This window comes from Pleurodeles waltl, chromosome 5 (assembly GCF_031143425.1).
Source record: "Pleurodeles waltl isolate 20211129_DDA chromosome 5, aPleWal1.hap1.20221129, whole genome shotgun sequence".
Taxonomy (NCBI): Eukaryota; Metazoa; Chordata; class Amphibia; order Caudata; family Salamandridae; genus Pleurodeles; species Pleurodeles waltl.
This window is the reverse complement of record NC_090444.1, coordinates 1,706,301,882-1,706,326,250: the sequence shown is the minus strand read 5'-3', so window position 1 is coordinate 1,706,326,250 and position 24,369 is coordinate 1,706,301,882. Positions and strand designations below refer to the sequence as shown.

Genomic DNA, 24,369 nt, shown 5'->3' with positions numbered 1-24,369 from the left:
TTGCCTCGTCTACAGCATTTATAAGCAAGTTAAATGAGCAAACAAACTCATATGCATGTGAATTTTACCGTGTTTGGTGTTTTACATATTTGGTAGGGCAGCATTTCAAAAATGGAATTCTCTCAAAGGACAATGCTACAGGGTCAAACAAAAGATGTGCAAGGGATGACTTAGAACTCAGAATGCACACCTAAACTTCATAGATATGCCATATTATGTAAGTGATTTAAGTGTGCCATATCAGTCCTATCATATGTAGAGCTAATGTGTGGTACTCTAAAACACCCTTTCCACAAAACAGCACCTTCAGCATTGGCCCCCACAATTTGCAAATACCCACTAACTTTGAAATTTCCATTTGTGTACTAGACATTTATACGTGCCATAAATAAGAGTGTGACACAAGAAATATGTAAATAAATGTCCTGTCTCACACAAGCCTTTCATTATAACAACAAAATGGTAAACACATATTGCTGACAAGAAAAAATGATGCATAATTTACATATATTAGCTTTGGCCTTTTCTACAGCACCAACAACTATTCTGCTGTTATGAATGTAAACAAAGAAAACTTCAAGGATGTAGAAAAGACTTTAAACCATCAAAAATCAATGTTAACAAAGCCAACAGATCTGGAGTTACACGATGACGTGCTGCCTTTGCCAATACTTATTTTGTTTGTGATTTTGTGTTTCATAAAGGCTGTCAGACCTGTCAATTCTTGGCGTGGTTTCCCCTGTACCTTTTTGCTGCTGGGGTCCTGTGACAATCCTGTGCTAAACTTTGTTTTTGCTGGTTTTAGGACTCTGGGTACTTTATCACTGCTGACCAGTACTAAAGTGCAAGTACTCTCTGTCTAACCTGGATTGGTAACTAGTTTATCCATGATTGGCATATCCAATTTACTAATAAGTCCCTAGTAAGGTGCACCAAAAGTGCCCAGGGCCTGTAAATCAAATGCTACTAGTGGGCCTGCAGCACTATAGCCACTTGTAAGGCCCCAACCTTACCTTTTACTACATGTAAGTCACCCCTAAGGTAAGCCCCATGGGCAGGGTGCAGTGTATTTAAAAGGTAGGGCATATACTAGTTTGTTTTACATGCCCTGATAGTGAAACACTGCTAAATTCGTTTTTCACTATTGCAAGGCCTCTCTCCCGATAGGGCAACATGGGGATTGCCTTGAAATAACCTTAAAGTGTAGTTTCCCATTGAGAGCAGATAGAGATTTGGAGTTTGTGGCCTCTGAACTCACAATTAAAAAATGCATCTTTTGGTGAAGTTGGTTTTTAGATTGTAAGTTTGAAAATGCCAGTTTTAGAAAGTGGGCATTTTCTTGCTTAACCACTCTGTACCTCTGCTTGGCTGCTGAATCCACGTCTGGGTCAGAGTGACAGTTGGGCTGTTTGTGAATTTACTCTAGACGGTGATACAAAGGGAGCTGAGGTGTGTCCTGCATATCCTAGGCTAGAGTGGGAGGGAGTGGCTGATGCCTGCACTTAAAAGAGCTGTGCCTGCCATCACATAATACAGTCTCCAACCCCCTACAGTGTTTCTGGGGAATGGCAAGGAAGAGGCAGAGTCCTGTGCACTACAAAGACTTTCCTTTGAAGTTTGCGTACTTCAAAGGCAGATATGAGTATTGACTGCTGACCCCACAACTTTAGAACACTTCTGGACTGAGGACATTCTGCCAGGAAGAAGAGTGGGATGCTGGAGGAGGAACTGCCACTGTGCCTGTTGCTTTGCTGTGCTTGCTTGCTGCTTACTGCTTCTGTCCTGAGAGTGAAAAGACTGGACTTTGCTTTCTACATCCTCCTTTCCAAAGTTCTCCAAGGGCTTGAACTGAGCTTGCCTCCACTTGTGAAGTTTCAGGGACATCAAAGACTTGATCTGCCAGTGCCTGGACTCTTCTGCTGAGAGTACTTACTTGCTAATTGGTGTCAAATCCAGTCCCTGGGCCCTTAGAAGTGGAAGCTGGTAGCTTGAGTGAAAATCCATGTACCGAAGCGGTGCGGCATGAAAAAATAATAATAATAATATTAATAATTTCGCCATAGCGCTTGCAGCACGGCTGAAAAACTGATGCAGCGCCAGTGAAATCGACAGACCGCCAGCTCTGCACGGATTCATCGTTGCCGTGCATATGGATTTTCCATGCATCATCCCTGCGCATAATTTCTCTACATCAACGCTGCTCCGCAACCAGGAACTGACGCATCACTAGTCCGGTGAGAAAAAATTCCACTCATTGCCAGCCGTGTGGGAAAAACATTGACACATTGCCGGCCAGGTGGGAAAAGAATCCACACATCGCCTGTCAAGCGTGAAAACACCTCCTTTACGGCTCACATCATCTTTGTTTGATGCATCCAAGATACTGTATAAGGATGCAACCACTGATTTCTCAGGATTAAGACTCTTTTAAACCATTAAAAAGTGGTAACTTTGTTTGTGTATATTGGATTTTTAGTGTGGGTGTGTAAATACTTTACACATTGCCCGTGAGATAAGCCTGACTGCTTGAGCCAATCTACCAAGGGGGTGAGCATGGGTTATCTTAGGTGTGTGACTCCCTTACCCTGACTAGAGTGAGGGTCCCTACTTGGACAGGGTGCAAACCACTGCCATCTAGAGACCCCAGCTCTAACACATGTGTAGACCCACAGACATCAACCCACCCTAATTACAGGGTCATTGAAGGTGATATCACTTCTCCCATTACTTCACATGAAGTGGTATCTCACAACCTTTGAGCTTCCTCCCCCCACAAATCCACCTCAGTGGATTTTTGCAACATTGGTCACTGAACAGTCTTTATTGAAATTTTCAAGGCTGCAACACATTTGTAAATGTTTTGAGATAACATTTAAATATAACTCACTAAAGCTAAATATACTAAGTGTAAAAGATAAGTAGTCAACTTGCCTAAAACATTGGGGGTTGCACATAGCAATTCTCGGGTAGCACTTACCACTCACAAATGGCACGTTCTTAAAATAATTATTTCTGTTCTGTCTGAAATCAATGGTTTTATTGTTATATCAATCAAGGCAGGAAAAAAAGGAACATGTAATCAATTATCAGGCTTTTATCTCAGTCCCAGGGACAAAGAGAGACTGTGAATAGGTAAAGTACTGGTATTTACCACTCACTTAGACTCCAAGTACTCAGACTGTAATGGGGACTTGGCTTCCTAAGTTTAAAGCTAGACATGGACACACATTCAAGGCCTAGCTTCATGAAAGCTGGTGTAAACCGAGCTGTTGGTACAACACAGTTACGACTGATGAAAAGAAAGTTAGAACGCCAACCCAAATGTTTCACAGCAAAACTTTATATATATATATATAAATATATATATATATATATATATATATATATATATATATATATTACACACACACACACACACAAAAACAAGCCCCCTTCTCAGAAACAAAGAGACTTGCACTCCAGAGCCTGGTTATAATGCAAAGATTTAATGGCAACGCGTTTCGATCTATACAAGTTCTTCCTCATGGCCTCTTACTTCCAAAGTGACCCACCAGGCTCTGGAGTGCAAGTCTCTTTGTTCCTGAGAAGGGGGCTTGTTTTTGTGTATTATTGGCAGTGCCGACAACCGCAACTCGCACCCACCCCCTCGTCTTCACGTTGGTGGATGTAGCGAGTACACGCCAAGATCCATATTTGTTTTTGTTTTATATATAGAATGTCTGTGTACACTTAATGATCACAAGCCCAGAACCATTCTGGAAGCATAGGTACAACACATTAGCAATACAGTTAGTAGAATGCTCGAATGGTTCATATAATGCGATAACTAACCAACCATGGTCCCAGTAAAGCAATTTAGAAGATTGAAATTCTCTCCCCAAAACTGACTGTGAGGTACTTTGAATCGAGTTTGCACAACTTTACTACTTCCAATTCCTAATGCTTACAAACACCGAAAACAGGATGAAACAAAGAAATGGCACAGACAAGAGAGAAAACAGTATAGGTCTCAGAGTTTAGCAAAGTCACTTACTGCAGCCATGGAGATAAGGCTATCTCCTGGTTTATTGTTAGAGTATGCTGGGCCTTTAAAATTAGGATATCTTGTGACCCACGGGGTGATTCTTCTCTTGGGGGAGCTAACCTCATTGATTGAGGACAGATCTCGGTCTGACCCACAGCAATAAGGGTTGCACTAGACTCATGTTATCCAAAACAAGGGGTGGGTCGTAAAAGTCCAAGAAATAAATAAATATGCCCTTAAATTCGGTATTTATGTTGTCACATTAGCTGTGTTTCACAGACAAAGGTCAATTTGTCAGGCTGTTTAAGACAAGTTGCTGCTTATGTTTTTAACAAGCGAATTGGTGCTTCACAGCAAAATGTAAATACCTGTAAATAAATGTACACGTTCAGGGCTCAGGAAACCGAAAATAAAGCACCTTTTTTTGCAATTCTGAAGTGTGATGGAAACAAAGATTTTAATGGGATCAAAACAAATCAAGACAATTTACTTGGTGGTGCACAAATGATAAATACCTACTGAAACCCAATTTCTACACATCATCTTTTGTTTGCTATATAATTTTATTGGCAAGACTGCATGTGTGTGCACATTTAGTGGCCATTTCAATAGAAAAGGTGCTGTCTATAAATGACAGTTACCACACCATCTTTTAGTTATATTTTTAAAACAAAGATCACCTGCCTCGTCCATTAAAGCTAGATGGGTTGAGAAAGGTTGTCGTTCTAAAAGGTGGGTCGTGGTTCTAAAGAGTTTGGGAAGCAATGCACTAAAGCACAGAGAAATCTCTCAGTCCAGCTTGCTTGCATGGCCACATCAGCATGCTGTACGAAAATACAAATATAATAATAAACAGCTGGTGCACTGAAGGAATTTCCATGTACAGCAAAGTCATCACTCCGTTCATCTACACTTGTAGATGTGGTTTCTTGGACAGCCCTCCTCCAGTCTCCAAAGAGGGGCAGAGATGGCCTCTAGGTGCTGGGTCGACATCTCTGGACTAGCTGCACCTTCTGGAAACACCAATAGCAGCAGGGCCCATGCAGGTCAGAGTCCAAAAGGTGTTCAATAAGATGGAGGGAAACTCCAGCTTACATTTCTAAACCCTAGCTGTTGGGCAGCAGCACACTTCTAATCACAAAGTATCACACAAACATTCAAACTCCAGCCACCCAGGCAGGGATAGATTTATACTCCTCAGTGTGTCCCAAGAAGGCTATGTTGTCCTCCTCTCAGGATACACTGCAGGGGCTGCTATGTGGGAGAGAATTTTGGTTACCGACTAGCATGTGCCAATACCATAAAAAATGCATGATCTTTGGAACAAATCACCTTCCCAAGCCCCAATTAAGAGATATGCTCTACTATGAGGTGGTAAATCCCCATCTGTAAGAGAAACTGTACTCTTTGTTATCACCCCCAATGCCATGCAATTATTAATGTATCCTCATGGAAGGCAATAGCCTCGTGGAACTGGTTTTACTGGGCAGAATTCTGCACGGTATCCTCTTTTCCATTGGGAATATCGCTCATATTTACCACATGGTCTAAGAATGTGGTTAACGTGGGCAGAGGGATGCTGCATATAGAAGAATGCTTGTGAGGGCAGAGGAAGGCAGGGGAGTCTGGCAGGGAGGATCATTACATGCCCCCACTGTGCCATGGTTTAGGGCCGGTCAGGGGCAGTAATACAGGACTGGACTGCAATGCAGCCAGTTTTAAAGAGATTTTACCAACCAAAATTTTCAGAAAGTAAAATTGGGTCCAGTGTTCCTGCACAAAGGAAATCAATGTGTGGAAACAATGGGATATTGGTGATCAGAGGTGTACCCCACCCAGGAATACTGCTCCACCAGATTCATAATCAGACTTCACGTGTCAAAGGCTTATAGGTAAACAAGCCCTTACCAAACACACATATTGGGTAAACTGACATTACATAACATATTCTCCTCCACTGGCATACTAATCCAAAACCATTTCAGGGATTTCAACTCTGCAACTCGCTTAGTTGCATATAGGATTACTGATTGAACTAAAGTATGAGGTTGAAGAGCAGAGGGCTGTTGGAACAAACTTGGAATGGTAATTTACTAAGTACAATGGTAGTAAACTGGTATTTTCAATTGCTCAATAATTATATAGTCAGATTGCACCGGGTGTGAACTGAGTAGCTTTGAACTAAAATAAAGAGGAATCGTTTTGTGCAAACTTTTGTGTCTGCTCATGAACTTCCTTTATCACAACCTACCCATGGAGATCAATGAAAAAAATAGTTTCTCGTCTGGTGAATTTTGCTTCTGAAAGTAAAACACACTTCCTTTTTAGCCAGTTGTGCAATGTGATTCTGCTAAGGTCAGCAAAGTGAAGAATGAAAAGTGAAGTGAAACTGTGACGCATTAGGGGTTTACCACTACTTAAACATCAGGGGAACAGTTTGTACTAGAATAGGACTTCATTAGTTTTACTACAAGGCTAAACTTTGGAACAACCTGACAAAGACAGTGGCACCCGGGACAGTCTGAGATCATTCCCAAATTTGAAGCATTTTATCTCTTAGGAAGAATCAATTTTCCAAGGAAATCCTATGACACAAAGGGTAGGTTTCAAAGTTGAGTATTGGTCAGCTTGTCGTTAGGCAAGCAAAATCAAGGAGACGTATGGGTGCAACAGTAACAAAGTCTGTTCTTTGCAACATTTTTGGGAAGGGTACCACCTCATTGAAACATTTTTGTACCATACGACTGTCCTAACTTATCCAACTTCCGCTGAAACATAGCCACATAGTCTGCAGATTTGAACAAACATTTTTTATAGCAGATCAAAAGTTACTGAAAACGCAGAGACACGTGTTCCCACACGGTGGAAGGCCTTTTCCAAAGATTGACTTCCTGTTGCTTATTGCTATATTTTGGTGTTAAAGTGGTGTAAATAAGGCGCAACCAGAGCCCAGATAGTATTTAGTCATTGCTTAACTTAACGCTATCATAAACCGTGCAGCATGATGCCGCACAAGTTGCCCTCCCCACTCCCTGTCATTCCAGTAGCACTGGGTATACAATCTATGAAAAAACATCGCAAATTGGAATTTATATGCCCTTTTACTAAGGAGGTGGTGGCAGGATCCAAAGTGAAGCTATTTGCTCTCATAATTGTGTTGGACTGAAGGACATTGTGCTTGTTACCCGCTTAGGTGACCACACAAGGGGCCTTGCAACTACCTTGTTAAAGCCCCTATTGTTAGGTGATTCACAGAAGGACAGGTATCTCATCTTTAGTAAGTAGCACATACATGCAAAAGGTCCGGACACTCATCCTATCTATGCCAAAAACACTTATCTGCATATTTCCGATCTAGTGTACCGATGTGGATGTAATGCACGGTCGTGCAAAAGGAGCACTGTATTGAGCATTTATTAAAAATGCCAGCAAAAATGCATAAAGACATATTTTAAAAAAATAATGTAGTGGAGATAATATTCTTATGATTAGCATTTTAAATTACACGTTTTTTGCAGTGGATACATTTTCGAAATTGTATTACAATTTTATTTTCACATACATTTGAGCTAATGGAGAAATCTGAATGAAGATTATTCATCCATCTTTAACATGCTCAATATAAGGTTGTTACAACAAAAGGTACACCACATTTCAAATGCCCTGACTGAGGTCCAGGTAATCCTTGCACTATGGAAATACAAAGTCATATTGAATATATTTATTGAATCTACATTATTTATAAGGCAGCAGAAACTGAAAATTACCTAACCAGGCTAAAACCATCTAAAATCCAGTAAAAAAAAAAAAGCCAAGTGCAGAAACTACCAGAAGCACACTGTTGGTGCATGCCTCCCCTCTCATATGTCCATCATAGAGGGGGATTACACAAGAAATGTTTGACCAGGCAAACTCCTGTATTGCCACAACCAACAAAAAACAAACAGCTAAAGAACAAACACAAAACCATTTCCTATACATTAAAATGAGATACACCCCATCCTTGATGTTCAAACATATAACCAAAATTAAAGGTGGAACTGTCAATATGGGACTCCGTATTGGTCCTGGAGGACCGGATCCATGCCACAGTTTTAGGATAGCTGCTAACTCCATAAACTGTATAAACGCCTGCCATTTGGAGTCACTGTAAACACCTTTAACTTGTATGGATATCTTGAATGTCCAGCATGCAAGTGGCCTTTCCAGCCTAACACTGGACAGTCGTGAGCTTGAATAGCTTGTCAGATTTTTGGCCCATGCATTCTTCACTGCTGAATACAACTATTGCAATTTTGTGGAACATTCTGTTTTTCACCTAAATGTGGAAGCCGGTTACGCTTCCACCCAGGGGCGCCTTTAGCGCAGGAGGAGCCCGGTAAAACAATCTTTCTGGGCGCCCACCTCCCTCCAACAGTGCCCCTCATCTCTCCATAGCCCTTCTCTCACACAGATTTAATTGGTTTTATAGTTTTACTCATACCAGAGTAGGGTGTCAGAACACTTTACACCACACATACTTTATACAGAGACAATGACTCATACATGTGTAAATCAATCTATAAGAAATGTTACATAAAACAATGAGGATTACAAGGTTTAAGAATGTTGTCACCGATACAAATAGGCAATATATTTTTGGTCTGGAGAAGCACCAACTCAGGATTTACAACGTACCATAGTGGTTGGGTTGGCTTTACTAACAAGAAAATATGTCTAAGACTTTTCAGAAACACTAGGATAATTCAAGAGCGGGGAGAAAAATTTAACAGTATAGCCTATGGCATGCGGTTTGTATGCTGCTCTTTGATTACAGTTCATAGGTCACTGCGCTATATTAGGATTGCAGCTTACAAACTGCAAGTACTAAAAGGATCTTAGTGACAAAAGCAGTAACCCACTGAGCTAGTTGCATAAAATACAGTTCTGCAACCTGCATGGTATAGACACATTAGCCCCTGTACTACTTTGAGTAAAGGCAAAACTGTCACTAGACAAAACTTGACCTTTTGCCAGCAAGAACATTAATCACCAGAATTATCTTGACATTTTTATTGTTGTCTGAAACTGTTGGACAGACAAGAAACTCTGCAGCAAGTGCTTTCAAACCAATACTTGTTTTGAAACACAGCACCCCCAGGTCAGTGCACGGTGCAGCTGCAGCGGTCGCATTGCCCTAAAGCCGACCGAGCTTCCACCTTTCTAAGCCTGGGAACCCAATCACAAAGCTCTGGCTTGAAAAATCTGAGATTTGCTCTATAGGATATGCCCAACATTTGTAGCTAATGTATTACTTGCATGTGATTCACACCTAATCTCTTTTTTTAAATTCTTCATAGTAAAAAATATTTTGCTACTATGCCCCCAATAAACATGGAGGTGTTGACCCCACACACGGAAGACCTTGGCTGGTGGAAGACCCTTTGCCTACCTCATGGCAAAGAGCTGGAACACCCTACCCTTGCACCTCAGGCAGTCACCATCGCTACCTCAATTCAGGAAGGACTTAAAACCTGGCTCTTCGACTGAAGCTTGAGCCCCTTACGGGTGAGTAGCTTAACTTTATAAACCCCGATTTGATCCGTTCCACCGTAACCTTCGACCTTTCACAGGAATATATTTGCCTTGTGCTTGAGAGACTGGTGGTACACACATAAACCTATGCACTGTAGCATTCCTATGTTACTATTCCCAGAACATCTCACAAGTGACTCCTAAGAGTACATTTGACACTGTAAAGGTTTTAGCTTAGAGGTGGAATTTCTATATTTGTGAATGGGGTTGAGCTTGTAAAATTCCAAGGCTCGTGACTGTGAATCAAAATTAGCAATTTACATAGGAAAGGTGGTCACTGGCAAAGTTTAACCTGAGTGCACACAATGTTTTGTTAAATGAGTCCAGGATAGTTACAGAATCCAGCGCTAGAATGTTGGCAAATGTGACTAAAAGAAGCTGAAAGTAACTGACTCTCTTTACTCATCAATGTTGGTAGCTCTAAAATTCAAACATGCAACAGTCAGAGTCAAAAAATACATTTACATTTCCCTGCCTAGAAAAAAATGACCTAATAGGGAAGACGTTGAGAACCAAAATGAATGCATCTTCTAGTCAAAGGCCTGACGCAGGAAGGCTTTCAAACTTAAATAGTTCTAGGAAGTACAATTTACAAGAAAAAAATGTACAAGAAAGGGAAATATCAAAAACAAAAACTCAGTAGACAGCCGCTCACCACCTACGTACACAAGATCTGGAACAAATCCTATTAACATTACAACAGCTTTTGAGGGCCTGAAATTCAGAAGGGAATTAAAGACTTGCTTCTTCAGAGAACACTAAGGTGTTGCTGTTTTTATTCTCTCAGCTTTGCTGCCAATGTGCAGCACAATCTTGGGTTATCAAAACAGGAGCAGCCACGGGTAAGGCAAAACAGAGGCAGGGTGCACAAAGATAGCACAAATCGTGTGTGCATGTCCGGGTTTACATGCGTAAGCACATCAACGTTATACCTACTGGCTTTGCCAACCTTCATTCACCATGGTTTAACGTACTCCTTTCCTTAAGTCCTCTCAGGTGCTCATTTGGTAGGATTGTAGAGTTATGGGAAAGCGGAAAAGTGGAGAGGGTAAAGCGAAGGAGAGGAATGTTTGCAGAAGTAATGAAGTGACTCGGAAGAGCAGGAGTGAGGACCAAGTGAGCGAGTTGTGGTCTGTGCATCTCCGCTGAGGATTCCGTCATCTTCTTGCAGTTCAGGTTTCAAGGAAGCCTTGCACTTACTGTGCTCACGGTCAGCCGAGGCTGGGAACAGAAGGATTCTGTGGCACAAAGCATATGCCCCATGTCCTTCACCAAGGGCACTGTTCATTGACTGGCCTTTTCTAACAGTAATAGACGGGGCTGACGTGGAGTCATCTGAAGCAAGCTTGGCAAAGAAAACAAAGAAGATTCTGATGAAGGAGGAATGAGACTGAAAAAAAACAGATTAAAAGATAGAGAGCATTGAAGGGAAAACAGGGCCTGAAAGAAAATCACAATCAGATACAGTGAGAAAGAATGTACTTTCATTAAAATGCGCCCTCGTAAGGCACGGGCTAGACAGCCTGGATACTGTGATACAGGGAGGTCTGGCGCTGAATGCCGTGTATGGCCGTGAAAATCACGGACAACAAGATGTAGAAGGATGCTGGATGAAGAGAAGACGATGATGGAAAGAAAGGTCAAATATAACTACAACTGCAGGAAGGCTGCAACATCCAAAAACCAAAGTAGAGCACAACTTTGGACTGTTTTCTCATATATGTGCATGTACTGGTATATATAAAAGCATATGCTTAGGTAAGGCACAATTGAGCATGGTACATTATGTGGGGTGGTGTAAGGCGTTCAAGAGCATGTGCATCATAATTCAAATGTGCACAACTAAGCAATATATGTATGCCAAGGTTACCATAACAGCACAGGCGAACGACACTACCTGGACCACAAAACAACAGCATGAACGTATGAGGTGATGCAGCAACTGTGGTAAAACGTTGTGGAGACCAGAATGGTGGCGGGGCAGGTGAAGAACCTAGTAGGGAAATGTGGTTTGTCAAAATAGATTGTAGCTAATGTGTATACCAGCGCATCAGGCTCAAACCTGCAAAGAGTATTAAAATTAACAGAGGTATGGTTCAAACGCAAACAAATAGAGTTGTAAATGAGATTGTGAAAAGTACCACAAAAAAAAAAAAACATAACATAAGCGCATTGGAGTATTGCTTCTCTAGTAGCTGTAACCAGTTGCAGGGGGTCAAATGTTAGCTGCATTGCTGCACTGGGAAAAGTAGCTTCATAAAATAACATAATCCATGTATATATAGCGTCCGCATTTACCCTGAAGGCGCCTCTTGGCTCTATCGCTGGATAATGGGTGTTTATTGTTACCAAACTCAATGTCCCTCATTGTCTTAACCTCACTAGGATTAGAGGTCAAAGTGGAACCACTGGGATTTAGACCTGCATCCATGGGGTTAAAAGACCCCTGGAATGGATGAATTAGTCCACTAAGTACTCATATTCAGTAAATATGCTCCCGGCAAAATCTTTCACTGCTAGCCAACACGTGAAAGTAAACAACCACAGTATTTTTGTGGTTTGTGGGGCAAAAGAAACCCTCGCGGGTACAATCTATGGTTGGACTCGCTCTACCTTGGGACTGACAGTAATCATGTGACTGGGAACGGTAAGCAAATAACTGGTAGAACAAATGCGCAAGAGTACTTCATCTGAGACATACAGCAACAATATGATTCTTGCCACTGCTGCTGGCAGTAGGTGGGAACAAACAGGTTCTGGCACTTATTCTTGATCCAGACCTATGTTCTGGGCTGATGGAAATGAGGCACGAATCCACTCAACCGCGCCCTTGTGCAGTGTACTAGCTTCAAGATACAATGCACAAGCAAATTGCTGTGCTGATGCTTGTTGGCAGCCCAGTTTGGGGAGCTCAGTCAGATGTGCCTGTGCTTCATCTGGGAGGAGCAGCACTTGAAGAATAGGCACCTGTCCCCAAGAACCTTTAAAGTATTTTATATGACTAACTCCACCTCAATACTAAGCGACGGAGGGCAATTGCACGATGTGCACAGATTATGTGAGCATTTCTTAACGAATGGAGAGTTACACTGCACATTATAAAACTGTAACACATTTATACAAATGTATACAATTTATACAAATCATTTCTGTACTGAGGGGGTGTTTACAAAAGAATTTTCAGGAAACAGAGTCAAAATAGGTTTGCTATGATGTGCAGAAGATAAACACGAGGCATGCAAAATACTCATCTTTGGGTTCTGCAGTTCCTTTTTTAGGGATGTAGGGAGAAGGAGAACAATAACTCTCAACACACACCATTACATTTTTAAATCTAACTTACTAGGACAGCGGTCTGCAAGCCCCATTGTTGCCAATGCATTAAAATATACAGAAAGCGGGATTTTGCTCCACCCAGAGAGCATTACCCTATTGACTAATGTCATTTGTAGTTTGGTGTATTATTCCACTTCCTTTGGAGTGCTTGCAATGAAATCCACCAGGGACTGTTTTCCATTTCAAAAGTACATTGAATCATCACACAGCCTCCTGTCTCATTCATTTGTACGAGGCAGGAGGTATTTTTTAATGCCTCCCCTCCTCACTCATTAATTTTTATGAGGCAGGAGGTATTTTGCAACATCTTCCATCCTCTACCCACTAATGCAAGGATGAAGCACTGGGAATGACAGCAGACCTCCATCAATGAGTTTATATGTGTTACATGTGAATATTTAGGCAGTGCTCGCCTTTTCCCCCTAACAGAACATGGGATGCTTTAACCCCTTCGCTGCCAGGCCTTTTCGCCCTCAGGTGCCAGGGCTTTTTTTGCCTATTTGGGGCAGTTCGCGCTTAGGCCCTCATAGCTTTTTGTCCACATAAGCTACCCACGCCAAATGTGTGTCTTTTTTTCCCCTAACATCCTAGGGATTCTAGGGGTACCCTGAGTTTGAGGGTTCCCCTAGAGGACACCAAGAAATTAGCCAAAATACAGCGAAATTTTAGATTAAAAAAAGAAAATGGGGGAAAAAAAGGGCTGCAGGAGAAGGCTTGTGTTGTTTTTCACCTGAAAATGGCATCAACAAAGGGTTTGCGGTGCTAAAATCATCATCTTCCCAGCTTTCAGGAACAGGTAGACTGGAATCAGAAAACCACATTTGCAACACAATTTTGACATTTTACTTGGACATACCCCATTTTTACTATTTTTTGTGCTTTTAGCATCCTTCCAGTTAGTGACAGAAATGGGTGTGAAACCTAAGCTGGATCCTGGGGAGCTAAACATTTCCAAAAAGTAGACAAAATTCTCAATTCCACAAGGGGTCACTTGCATAGATCCTACAAGGTTTTCCTACAGAAAATAACAGCTGAAATAAAAACAATATTGAAAATGATTTGAAAAAAACATCAATTTTTCCCCCGTTTTACTCTGTAACTTTTTCCAGCAATGTCAGATTTTCAAAAGCAATATACCATTATGTCTGTTGGACTCTTCTTCATCTGGTTGCGGAGATATATAGGGCTTGTAGGTTCATCAAGAACCCTAGGCACCCAGAGCCAATAAAGGAGCTGCACCTGGAAATGGGTTTTCATTGTATACCGGGTGTACAGCAATTCATTTGGTGAAATATAAAGAGTGAAATACAAAGGTTTCATTGATACCTATATTTCCAAAATGGGCACAAGATAAGGTGTTGAGAAGCAGTTGTTATTTGCACATCTCTGAATTCCGGGGTGCACATACTAGCATTTGAATTACAGGGCATTTCCCAAATAGACATATTTTTTTACACACTGTCTTACATTTGGAAGGAAAAAATGTGGGCAATTACACTTGTTCTACTATTCTGTGTTCCCCCAAGTCTCCCAATAAAAATGGTACCTCACTTGCGTGGGTAGGCCTAATGCCCGCCACAGGAAACGCAACATGGACACATCACATTTTTACATTGAAAACTGATGTGTTTTTTGGAAAGTGCCTAGCTGTGGATTTTGGCCTGTAGCTCAGCCCGCACCTAGGAAAAGCTAGCAAACCTGAATGTTTCTGAAAACTAGACACCTAGGGGAACACAGGATGAGTTAACTTGTGGTGCTCTCACCAGGTTCTGTTACCCAGAATCCTTTGCAAACCTCAAAATTTGGCAAATGAAACACTTTCTCCTCACATTTCGGTGCTGCAAAGTTCTGGAATCTGAGGGGAGCCACAAACTTCCATCTACCCAGTGTTTCCCCAGGTCTCCCGATATAAATGGCAACTCACTTGTGTGGGTAGGCCTAGTGCCCACAACAGGAAATGCCCCAAAACACTAAGTGGACACATCAAAATTATCAAATACAAAACTACTTGTTTTAGCGGGGGCACCTGCGTTTTTGGTCCTGGGCTCAGCAGCCATCTAGGGAAACCTACTAAACCCAAAGATTTCAGAAAACTAAACACCCGAGGAAGTCCAGGGAGGTGTGACTTGCATGGCTCTCCCAGTGTTTTTTACCTAGAATCCTCAGCAAATCTCAAATTTAGCTATAAAAAAAAGCATTTCCCCCACATTTCTGTATGGGATCACAGCCCCGGCACAAGCTTCCTACCACCCAACATTCCCCGCACTCTCCTGGTAAAAATGATACCTCACTTGTGTAGGTGGGCCAAGTGCTTGTGACATGGAAGAGCCAAAAACATGTTGAAAATGAGGGGGAACCAAAGTGGGTCCAAAGGGGCAGTTTGAGAAAAAACATTTTAGGCTGACAAGTGGGGCATAATTTTTATCGGTATAGATGCAATAATGCTGGGTGGTAGGAATTTTGTGGATTCCTGCAGATTCCAGAAGGTTCCATCACAAAAATGTGGGAAAAATGTGTGATTCCAAGCAAAGTTGGATGTTTGCAGGGCATATTGGGTAAGAAAATGGTGCGGGTGCATATCAAGCACACCACCCTGGACTCACCCAGATGTTTAGTTGTCAGATGTGTCTAAGTCTCGTAGATTTTTCTACATGGCAGCGTCCCAAAGTCCAAAAAGTGCAGCCCTCACCATTCCAAGTGGGACGATTTTGAGAGTTAGCCAAGCTCTCATGGCCCAAATGTAAAACCAAAACCCAAAATAATCAAATGTCCTCTTGCTTGACATGGGATAAGATGTTTTAGTGTGCAGGGGGAGAGCACTTGGTGTCTCAGTGGTTTCTGTCCCCCCCGGGGGCAGATGGGCCTATTAGAAATAGGCCGATCTGCCCCTAAGGGGGGCAGAAATGGCCTAAAATAAATTTGCCCCGAGGGGAGCGACCCTTGCCTAAAGGGTCACACCCCTTGTGTGAAATTGTCGCAAAAAAAAAAAAAATCCCCGGTGTCTAGTGGTTTCTATGGCGTAAGAAAAATTGGCCCCCAGGTGGGACAGAAAAGGCCTTGAAAATAATTGCCCCCTCCCCGGGGATCGACACTTGCCCAAGGGCTTGCTTCTTTTTTGCCAATTTCACGATGAAAAATTATCCCTGGTGTCTAGTGGGCATTTCAGCAGCCAGATCGCTTCACGGTCCGGCTGCTGAAATGCTCAGAGAGACATCAAAGGGAATGAAAGTGCTTCCTTTCCCTTTGATGCTTCTCAGGCCCCCGTCAGATGATTTGAAGAGAAATGCTTTTCAATTTCTCATCCGATCCGGGCTGGAAGCTCAGCTTCCAGCGTGATTGGGGCGATCTCTGATGAGGTCAGCATATGATTGTGCGCTGATTTCATCAGACGTCACTGCGGGGGGAGTTTGGGGGTGGAAGGGGAAGAGATTCCCCTTCCAGCCGTGGCATGGAGGGTGGGGGCGTGGCCCTTGGCGGGGGAGGGGGTCTAGCGCTTCCCCCAAGGGCCAGCACAAAGACATAACGGTTACATCCGTGGCACCTGAGCGCCGCGCCACCGGACGTAACCATTACATCCTTGGCACCGAAGGGGTTAAAAAAGTTCACAGGTAAGGAATAGGTTCAGGGGAAGCACACAGTAGTCCCCTGGACCACTGTGCATCTCACAAAGGTGTCTATTAGCACTAGGTGAAAGCTGTAACACAGAACTTGTTACTACCCCAAGGTGGGTGTCAATAACATTGTAACACCAATTGTAATCGATTGATACATACCACTGTGACTCACAAGTACCAGAATAACAAAACTTCAGGCCTTCTCTGATTTGGAAACGGAATGGGTGGCAGAATCCATTTTGCAAGACAGAAATACTTTTCCGACTCACAAAATATCTTTTATACATTCTAGCATGTGCTTGTGCGTTCATAAAGTCTGTGATTTAGATAATCATAGGCTTTGCAACCACAAAGGTACTATGCGTGTCATGCCCTAAATGACAAATGAAGCATGAAAGTCAATTCACAAACTTCCAAAGGGAAGCAAAAGTCTCATTTTGCAACCTTTGACCCCTATTTACATCACAGAGTTACCCTTTGCCTCACTTCAAGTCCCTCAAAAATCTTCTCTTACTGAAGGGGTAATTGAAGGGCAAGAACATTTCGAAGGTACTCCTTTTGCTTCCTATCTTTATGTTCATGACCGCTGAAACCAGAGGTAGGGGGGGGGGGGGGAGGGGGCAAGCCAGGGGTAACAGCAGCAACTACCAATGACTAATTATAATTGATATCCGTGAGAATAAGTGATTAGCCTAGAATGCTAGGTTATTTGGAAGGGTTTTACACAGAAACAGACCCCAGGATACATGATTCAGGATACAAAGTCACCAGCCTAACCATTAGAACATTTTGCTTTCCTTTAGAGTGAATGACGGGGGTCAGCTATAAATGGATGAAGCACAAGACGGCCTCACATTCCTAGACGTTGACACACTTGTTGCAATCACTTAGCGGAAATTATTAAGTGAAATGCTTCACTCGGCCAAGCACTGCTCTCATGGCCTGGTGCACCACACAGCAACACATCATTTAACTTCGGATGGACCACTCTGTAAGGGCTTCGAAATAGCTACTCACTGTTCAACCATTTTACAAGAAATGCCCTTCAAGTCTGCAGAGCTGGAATGAATGTGTCTCACATGGGGTCTGCCTCATAAATACAAGGTCATCTCTCAATTGACATTCTATGTTACACTCGTGGGTAAAGCAGCAACAGGCATTCTCAGTAAAAAAAAAATCCGAGTTGGGTTGAGTGTCTGAAACAGAACACAGAATTACCCAAGAAATCTTCATTATCAGATAGTTGCACAGACTATGCACTTCTGAACGCCGTTTACAAACACCTCATGTCAGTGTAGACATGGGGAGTGAGGGGGGGGTGAGAGAGAGAGAGAGAGAGACAGACAGAGAATACTTGGGGTACTATGGAGTGATGTACTTTATGGGAGATGTTGGGAGAGAATAGAAGATCATTCATAGACTATGGATCTACAGTGTAAAGCCTATTTATTACTTATGCCACAGTAGTTGTGTGGTCAATATACATAAGGTGCCCTTGTAAGCAATTAAAAGGCAATTGCATTATATGATATCCTAGGTTCTGCATTTCTGGGTCATAAAGTTTCGCGCTTCCATGCTCTAGCTCCGAATGGTTTCGGTCCATGCTATATTATTTAATTCCTAGCCAGCTACGCTTCCCCACTCTGGACTTGTCACTCTCTTGCTTCCTTATTCACCTTTACAACACCCTAACTCTATGCTCCTGGTGACACAGTCTGGTGTCACCTCTAGGTCTAACATTGATGAGGAAGGCTAGAGGGCATGAACAAGAGGATGTATGAACTAGAGTCTACCATTAAACAGTATAGAAGTACAGACAAATATCACGTACTTGTGTGTATGATTTATTGTAGTACGGCACATGCAACCACCCTGGCTTCAATCTGATGAAAACGCCACCAACTGGAACTCAAACTATAAAAGACTAAACTCAGTCAGCACAACCCAGACTAAACTCGGCACAAGAGAGCATCCTTCCGCTGTGCACGCACACACTGAGTCAAGTCTGGATCTACTGTTTGTTCGGAGTACTTTAACCAGGACATGACTTGTGAAACTTCGGAAAGAGTAACAAAGACTCGGATTTCACTTATCTGCTTCATTTGTGCAATCTGCAGACTCCTGGTTTCTACAAATAAATCTGCTGAGCAGCCAAATGGTTGGCACAAGTAATGCGCTTGCTGTAATACAAAACAACGATTCATTGTTTCCGAGTGCTATAAAGAAATTAGATTAAACGAAACAAAACATTATTCTCTGTTGCAGCAGGGAAATGGTAGCTTTAACTCTGATTAAAGATGCACCTTTTCTCTTACTCGTCGTTCATTCAAATCACTCTGTGTGGGGGTGAAAGAGAATCGTGCTTCCTTCGGCAGATATTGAGACCCACAAACATTGTCACAATATGTGTCTGAATGCACATTCAGCGCAAATGAAACACACAGTAGTCAACGTGCCTTGTCGTCAGAGATGTACTCACTACTTAAAGCTGGGATTTTCGGTAAGTCTCACCTTTGTAGCAGTGCATCACCAAAAAAAAGACTTCCTCAAAACAGAAGAAAAAAAAATGTGGTTAAAGAAACCGATAACAGGAGGTTGAGATTTTGGAAAAATCAATATGTTTAGTTAATATCACAGAGAACCAGAAATACAGAAAAGGAAGCTGCATGTTTTGAGGAGTTATGTCACAAACCCTGGACTATACACGATGGCAGCCAAACTATCAGAGACTACTGTCCCTGGTTAGAGAAGCATCCTGCGTAGACTGACCCAACATGTCTGGACAAGAGTTAATCCGCCTTTTTTCTCCTTCTTCCTGCATGAACTAGGCAGGGCGAAATGTGTGCTGGTGGTTGGCACCATCCTTCCTTTTTGGGGACTAGGGTTTTTTTTTTATATCAGACCCAGAGCAGGGGAGAGAAAGGAGGAGGACTAGAAAGCTGGAACAACAGTGGCAAAGATAAGAAGCATGGATGAAAAAGGACTTGTGAGATTGAGATAATGCAATTGAGACAGAGTGAAGGCTGGTGGTAGAAAAAGTAATGATGTGGTATCAAAACTGGACAGCACTGGTATTCAGCAACGCTAGCATCCAGCCGCACCGGTTGGGGAGCTCCTAAGAAAAACTTAGACTCAGCACTTATTTACAATTCCAACGGCTAAACCAGTTCAAGTTATGTTGTAATACTACACCGGCGAATCAAGCACAAATATTATGAGGTAGGAAAGGGCATCTCTGGTCTACTTTATAATATCTATTGAATAATTTGTTACAGAAGACGTGTATGCAGGTCGCGTTGACCTGTCAACGGATCGCCAAGGCAACAGCTAGTGAGACATCCTCAATACCCCAAAAAGAGGGCACTTTACATGTGGGATGATGGGCATGTTAACATTAAAACCGTATGATGCAACTGACGGACAGTTTTAAATGCTTCAAGTACTTGCAATGCAATAGCTAATTCAAAAGAAAAAAGTGGCTCATGGCAAACTCAGGTGTCTACTCATAGACAACATGAAAAAATCTGAAGGAGAAATGCTTTATCTATCTATAGAAGAGTCAGTCTATAAGTGGGTACACGGGTTACACAAGACCTCCTCGGCAGTGCCCTGTAGCAGGATACAAGGCAATGGAAGCACTGCGTTAGTTTGGGTCAGAAATGCAATTCTTTTGCTTCAAACTCACCCAGAAGATAATCTAACCATACACAATACATTTGGAACCAGAACATCTATGGAAGTGTACAACATGCTACCTACTCCATCCGGGACACAGTTTAACATGTGTTACTCTAAGTCACATGCCCTAAGAGAACAATTACACTATGAAGAACCCTTTGCCACCTACATTTGTTTTATCACGATTTGGTAGCCTTCCTCAGACAAGTTCCTTACAATCAGTATTCAACATAAATGCGTGTACTTGCATTAACAAAATAGGTAATATTATGATGGTGAACATTCATCCCTGAAGGCCCGGGGCGGCTCCCCAGTTAGGGTGGAGGAGCGACCCCCACCCCGCAGCTGCAAAACCTTTACAAGAAAACTATAATAAACTGTGTTTATTATTGGTTTCCTGTAAAGGAGCTGGCCACTGGGGAGACAAGCGGGGGGGGGGAGGGGAGTGCACAACACTCCCCCCTCAGAGTGCATGTGTGTTTGGCCGGCTGTCTCGGGCCGGCCAAACACACATGCACAGTAGGCTCGCTCCAGAGAGAGCATGCACAGGCTCCCAGTCTGGCTCCCAGCCAATCCGGATGCTGCTCTGAGCAGCGTCCGGATTGGCTGCAGGGCAGGCTGGGAGCCTGTGTCTGCAGCCTGTCTGCAGGAGAGGAGCAGCGGGGCGTTGACAGTGGCACAGGTAAGGCTTTTAAAAACATTTATACAATCAATGCTTATTCCACACTCCCCACGCTGCCCCTTCTGCGCCACACAAGCAGTGACTGCTGAAGGCAAAGACTGTATTACAGCCTTATCAAATATTTAGGGATTTACGTTTAAACACAATAGTGGTGAGCAGAGCGGGACACAATCAGGTGTACATGTGGATGAAGTTGCAATGTAAGAGGAAGAGATTCTCCCTCATTTGGATACTGGAGTGTAAGGCAGTGACTTTCCCTGAACTCTAAAAGAGAGAGGTTCGCTCTGAACCTCAAGCAGGCACCTGATTTTTCAGTGTGATGAATAGATACAGCTAAGCTAAGGTTATGAATTCATTTTGGCGAGTACCAAGTTCAGAAAGGATGGGGAGTATATTTCACGGATGGATTTGAACACAAGTATCAATAATTTGCATTGAACTCTATGATCAGAGTCACTGGAATTATGTGGCAGGGGAGGGTAAGATTAAGTGGCAGGTTTGGCTAAGTTATGAAAAGCAAGAAAAGGCAAATTATGAGGTATAATGCAGCAAATTTTTTGATATTATTACTTCATTATTTTATCATTTGTACACTTGTTAACACTGTCTAGGCATAGGTTTTATTTCATCAGTACCAGCTAAACACATAAATATGGCAATAAGCGACAGAAAATGACCAGTCAACCTTTGCCAACAGCCTCCCACAGTGCGGCAACATGTGTTGCTGCATTTTAGTAACTTCTGAACCGTTTGAGCTAGAAACGGTTGTTTTTTATAAAAATATGCAGATTATTCAGATGATGGATTATGTGGCAAATCCTTAATTATGCGAAAAACGCAGTGGCTGCACAATCACATAATTCCAGTGGCCCTGACTATGATAGGCAGGTTGCCACCAGTGTAGTCTTCATGCAAAGAGGTTGGTGAGTGGCTTCCAGGTGCTGGAATTACAGTCAAGAACATGTTGTTTGTACAGTGAATTATGGGCAAAACACAATACACCTCATGTGATCAGGGCTAGAACTAAGTTTAAATCCTGGGGCGCAACATCAAACACCAGTCTGGATCAAATAACCACCCCCAATCCCATGAGAAACTATTGTGCCCCAAACCACAACCTCAGCTTCTGAAGATCACATCAGCCTCTGCAGATCACTTGCTGGAAGACTTAGGGGTGTAGTCATGGAGGCTAAAGTCAGAATATATTGACACCTGGCTTCTGTTAGGGCAGCTAGTGGCTCACATCCACTCTCTGAACACAAGGGGAATGAGATTCGCAGCATGCCGACTGTACCCCAGTAACAGGTCCTTCTTCAGCTTTTCCTTGGGCAATGCTGGTATGATGTACGGTTTGTCGTATAACAACAGGGTGTGCCAAACAACTGCTCAGGGAGCTGTAATACTTCATAAGAATGATCCCCCCTCATTCCCTGGCGCGCACACAACATCCTCATTTTAGCAGGCAAAAAGATAGGCTTGATTTAAAAATAAAATAAAAAAAACTATAGCATCATTTGAAAACTGACATGTTCCCCCACACAAAGACCACAAACCTTCAAGCACCACCTACGTATGTTGGAAAAGGTGAGTTAATAGAGCTGTTCTATAATCTGCTCCCAAGGCTGCCAGAATCACTATATTCTTTGGACACTTGAGACATGGTTGTTTTTAATTGTGCTATTAACCAAGAACTTTTGGTTTCACTAAAATTGTACGTGTAATATACTTGTACGGGCTTTTAGCCAGCCCTCTTCTTCCATTGGCCTGTTGTGTCATAAACATATTTTTCGCCCAATGCAGCATACAGTCTGGGACAGTGGGTCAGCACACTTAAGCCACTGGCTAACTTCACTGTGAGCGATGAGATTGTGTTGTTTCACAAGAAGCACTCACACATTAAAAGTAGTTTTCGTAAGTGCCAGGGACTACTATGGAAATGTGTGGTTTTTGAAAAAAAAAATACATGTTTTCGCTTTTCCCATATGTTTTTTTTTTTTAGATTCATAAGGGTTTGGTAGCTTTCTCAAAAACAAAGTTTTGCAAAAACAATGACAAGAAACAAGCATTGACAAAGCTAAAAATGCTGATGGCCACCACTAGACATATTGGCTTTGTCTATGCTTGTTTTACACTATGACAACCCTGCCAACTAAGCCACAGTGACAGATGCAATCCCACACCGGAGAAATGGCCGTATCCAAATTATCTCTGCATATTATTTGACAAGGAAAATGATGTACGTCAATGGTAACACACACCTGACGGACAACTCAAGATCGACGGCTACAGGTGTAGGGGGCGTGCAAAGGCCGCTCGGCAACCGGGACACAACTTCTGTTGTTTGCTCCTTAGTAGCGTCTCCCAATAAATGATATGTCCCCCGGCAAGATTAGTAATGCCCCTACATGAGAATACTGCAGCTGTTCCTGGTGTGTGTTAGAAAAGCTGGTACTCCTCTAACCCGACAGGTGCAGGGATGGGCCACAATAAACCCCACGCACAAAGCATACTCCAGCTGGACAGGGAGCGCGCCAAACTGAGCTGTGGCAGCGGTGCCGCCCCTCGTCCGTAAGACAGGTTGCTGCTGTGCCCTGTACTAAATGTCTCCAATGAACTACCTCACATTTTTCCACGTCTCGTGAAGAGGGGTTATTTTTCTGTGCCCCCACAAATACCATACAAAGAAGGGTCTCTGTTCCCACATACCGCCTTGAAAATTCCAGCCTACTCAGTTTGATATAAACTCTGCAGAGGATTGCTAAAAAATGCCAGCCCCCACAAAATAAATGCAAAAATAATGAACTGTACAAGTACACGGAATGCTGCTCTGCGGCATGGGGCGCCCATGTCAGAAAGGTTTGCACTGTACTTACTGTCACCAAGCAGATGCTGCTGAGGTGCCCCTGACACCTGCCCCGGGCCGCAGCGGGCCCGGCGCGGCCACCGCTGCAGGAAGCCCCCATGGCTGGGCGGGTGGTCACTGCGCGCGCCCCCGGTAGTCGGCCCCGCGGATTCCCATGCCCTACTATCCCCGGGCTTTGCCGCGGAGCGTTAGCAGAGGCAGCATGGGTTTCAGGTAGTAGGGCAGCAGCGTGGGGCTCGGGGCGGCGCGCGGGGAGCGGCTTCCCATCGCTGCAGGTGCTGCTGAGTCTGGCGCGGAGGGAGAGCGCACCGGCGGTGCAGCCACTCCGCTCTGCCACCCACCCAGGTCCGGGCGGGGATTGGACCAGCAGTGACGCCTCTGCGGGGAGGGGGCGGGCGTCACTAGGGCCCGCCTCCCGTGTGATGTCACACAATGACAGGAGCCAGCCGGCGGAATGCAGATTCCACCGGCGTTCCAATATCCAGAAGAGGGCGCTCAGGATCCACCATCCTACTGTGACGTCACTCAGGAACAGGTTAGGGAAACGTCTGGGGCGCTGTGTGACGTCACGTACAGCCTGGGGCAGGCAAAGCCCGGA

The 24,369-nt window shown here is 43.3% G+C and overlaps 1 protein-coding gene across 1 annotated transcript in view; it reads right to left on the bottom strand.

The window, feature by feature from the left end:
- Positions 1-24,104, bottom strand: part of TNFRSF21 (TNF receptor superfamily member 21) — a 186,164-nt gene extending 162,060 nt beyond the window's left edge. The window contains exon 1 of the mRNA XM_069236056.1: positions 23,782-24,104. Within this exon, the coding sequence (XP_069092157.1) occupies positions 23,782-23,871 (90 nt within the window). The 5' untranslated portion in view covers positions 23,872-24,104. The remainder of the gene's footprint in view (positions 1-23,781) is intronic.
- Positions 24,105-24,369: the final 265 nt, after the last annotated feature.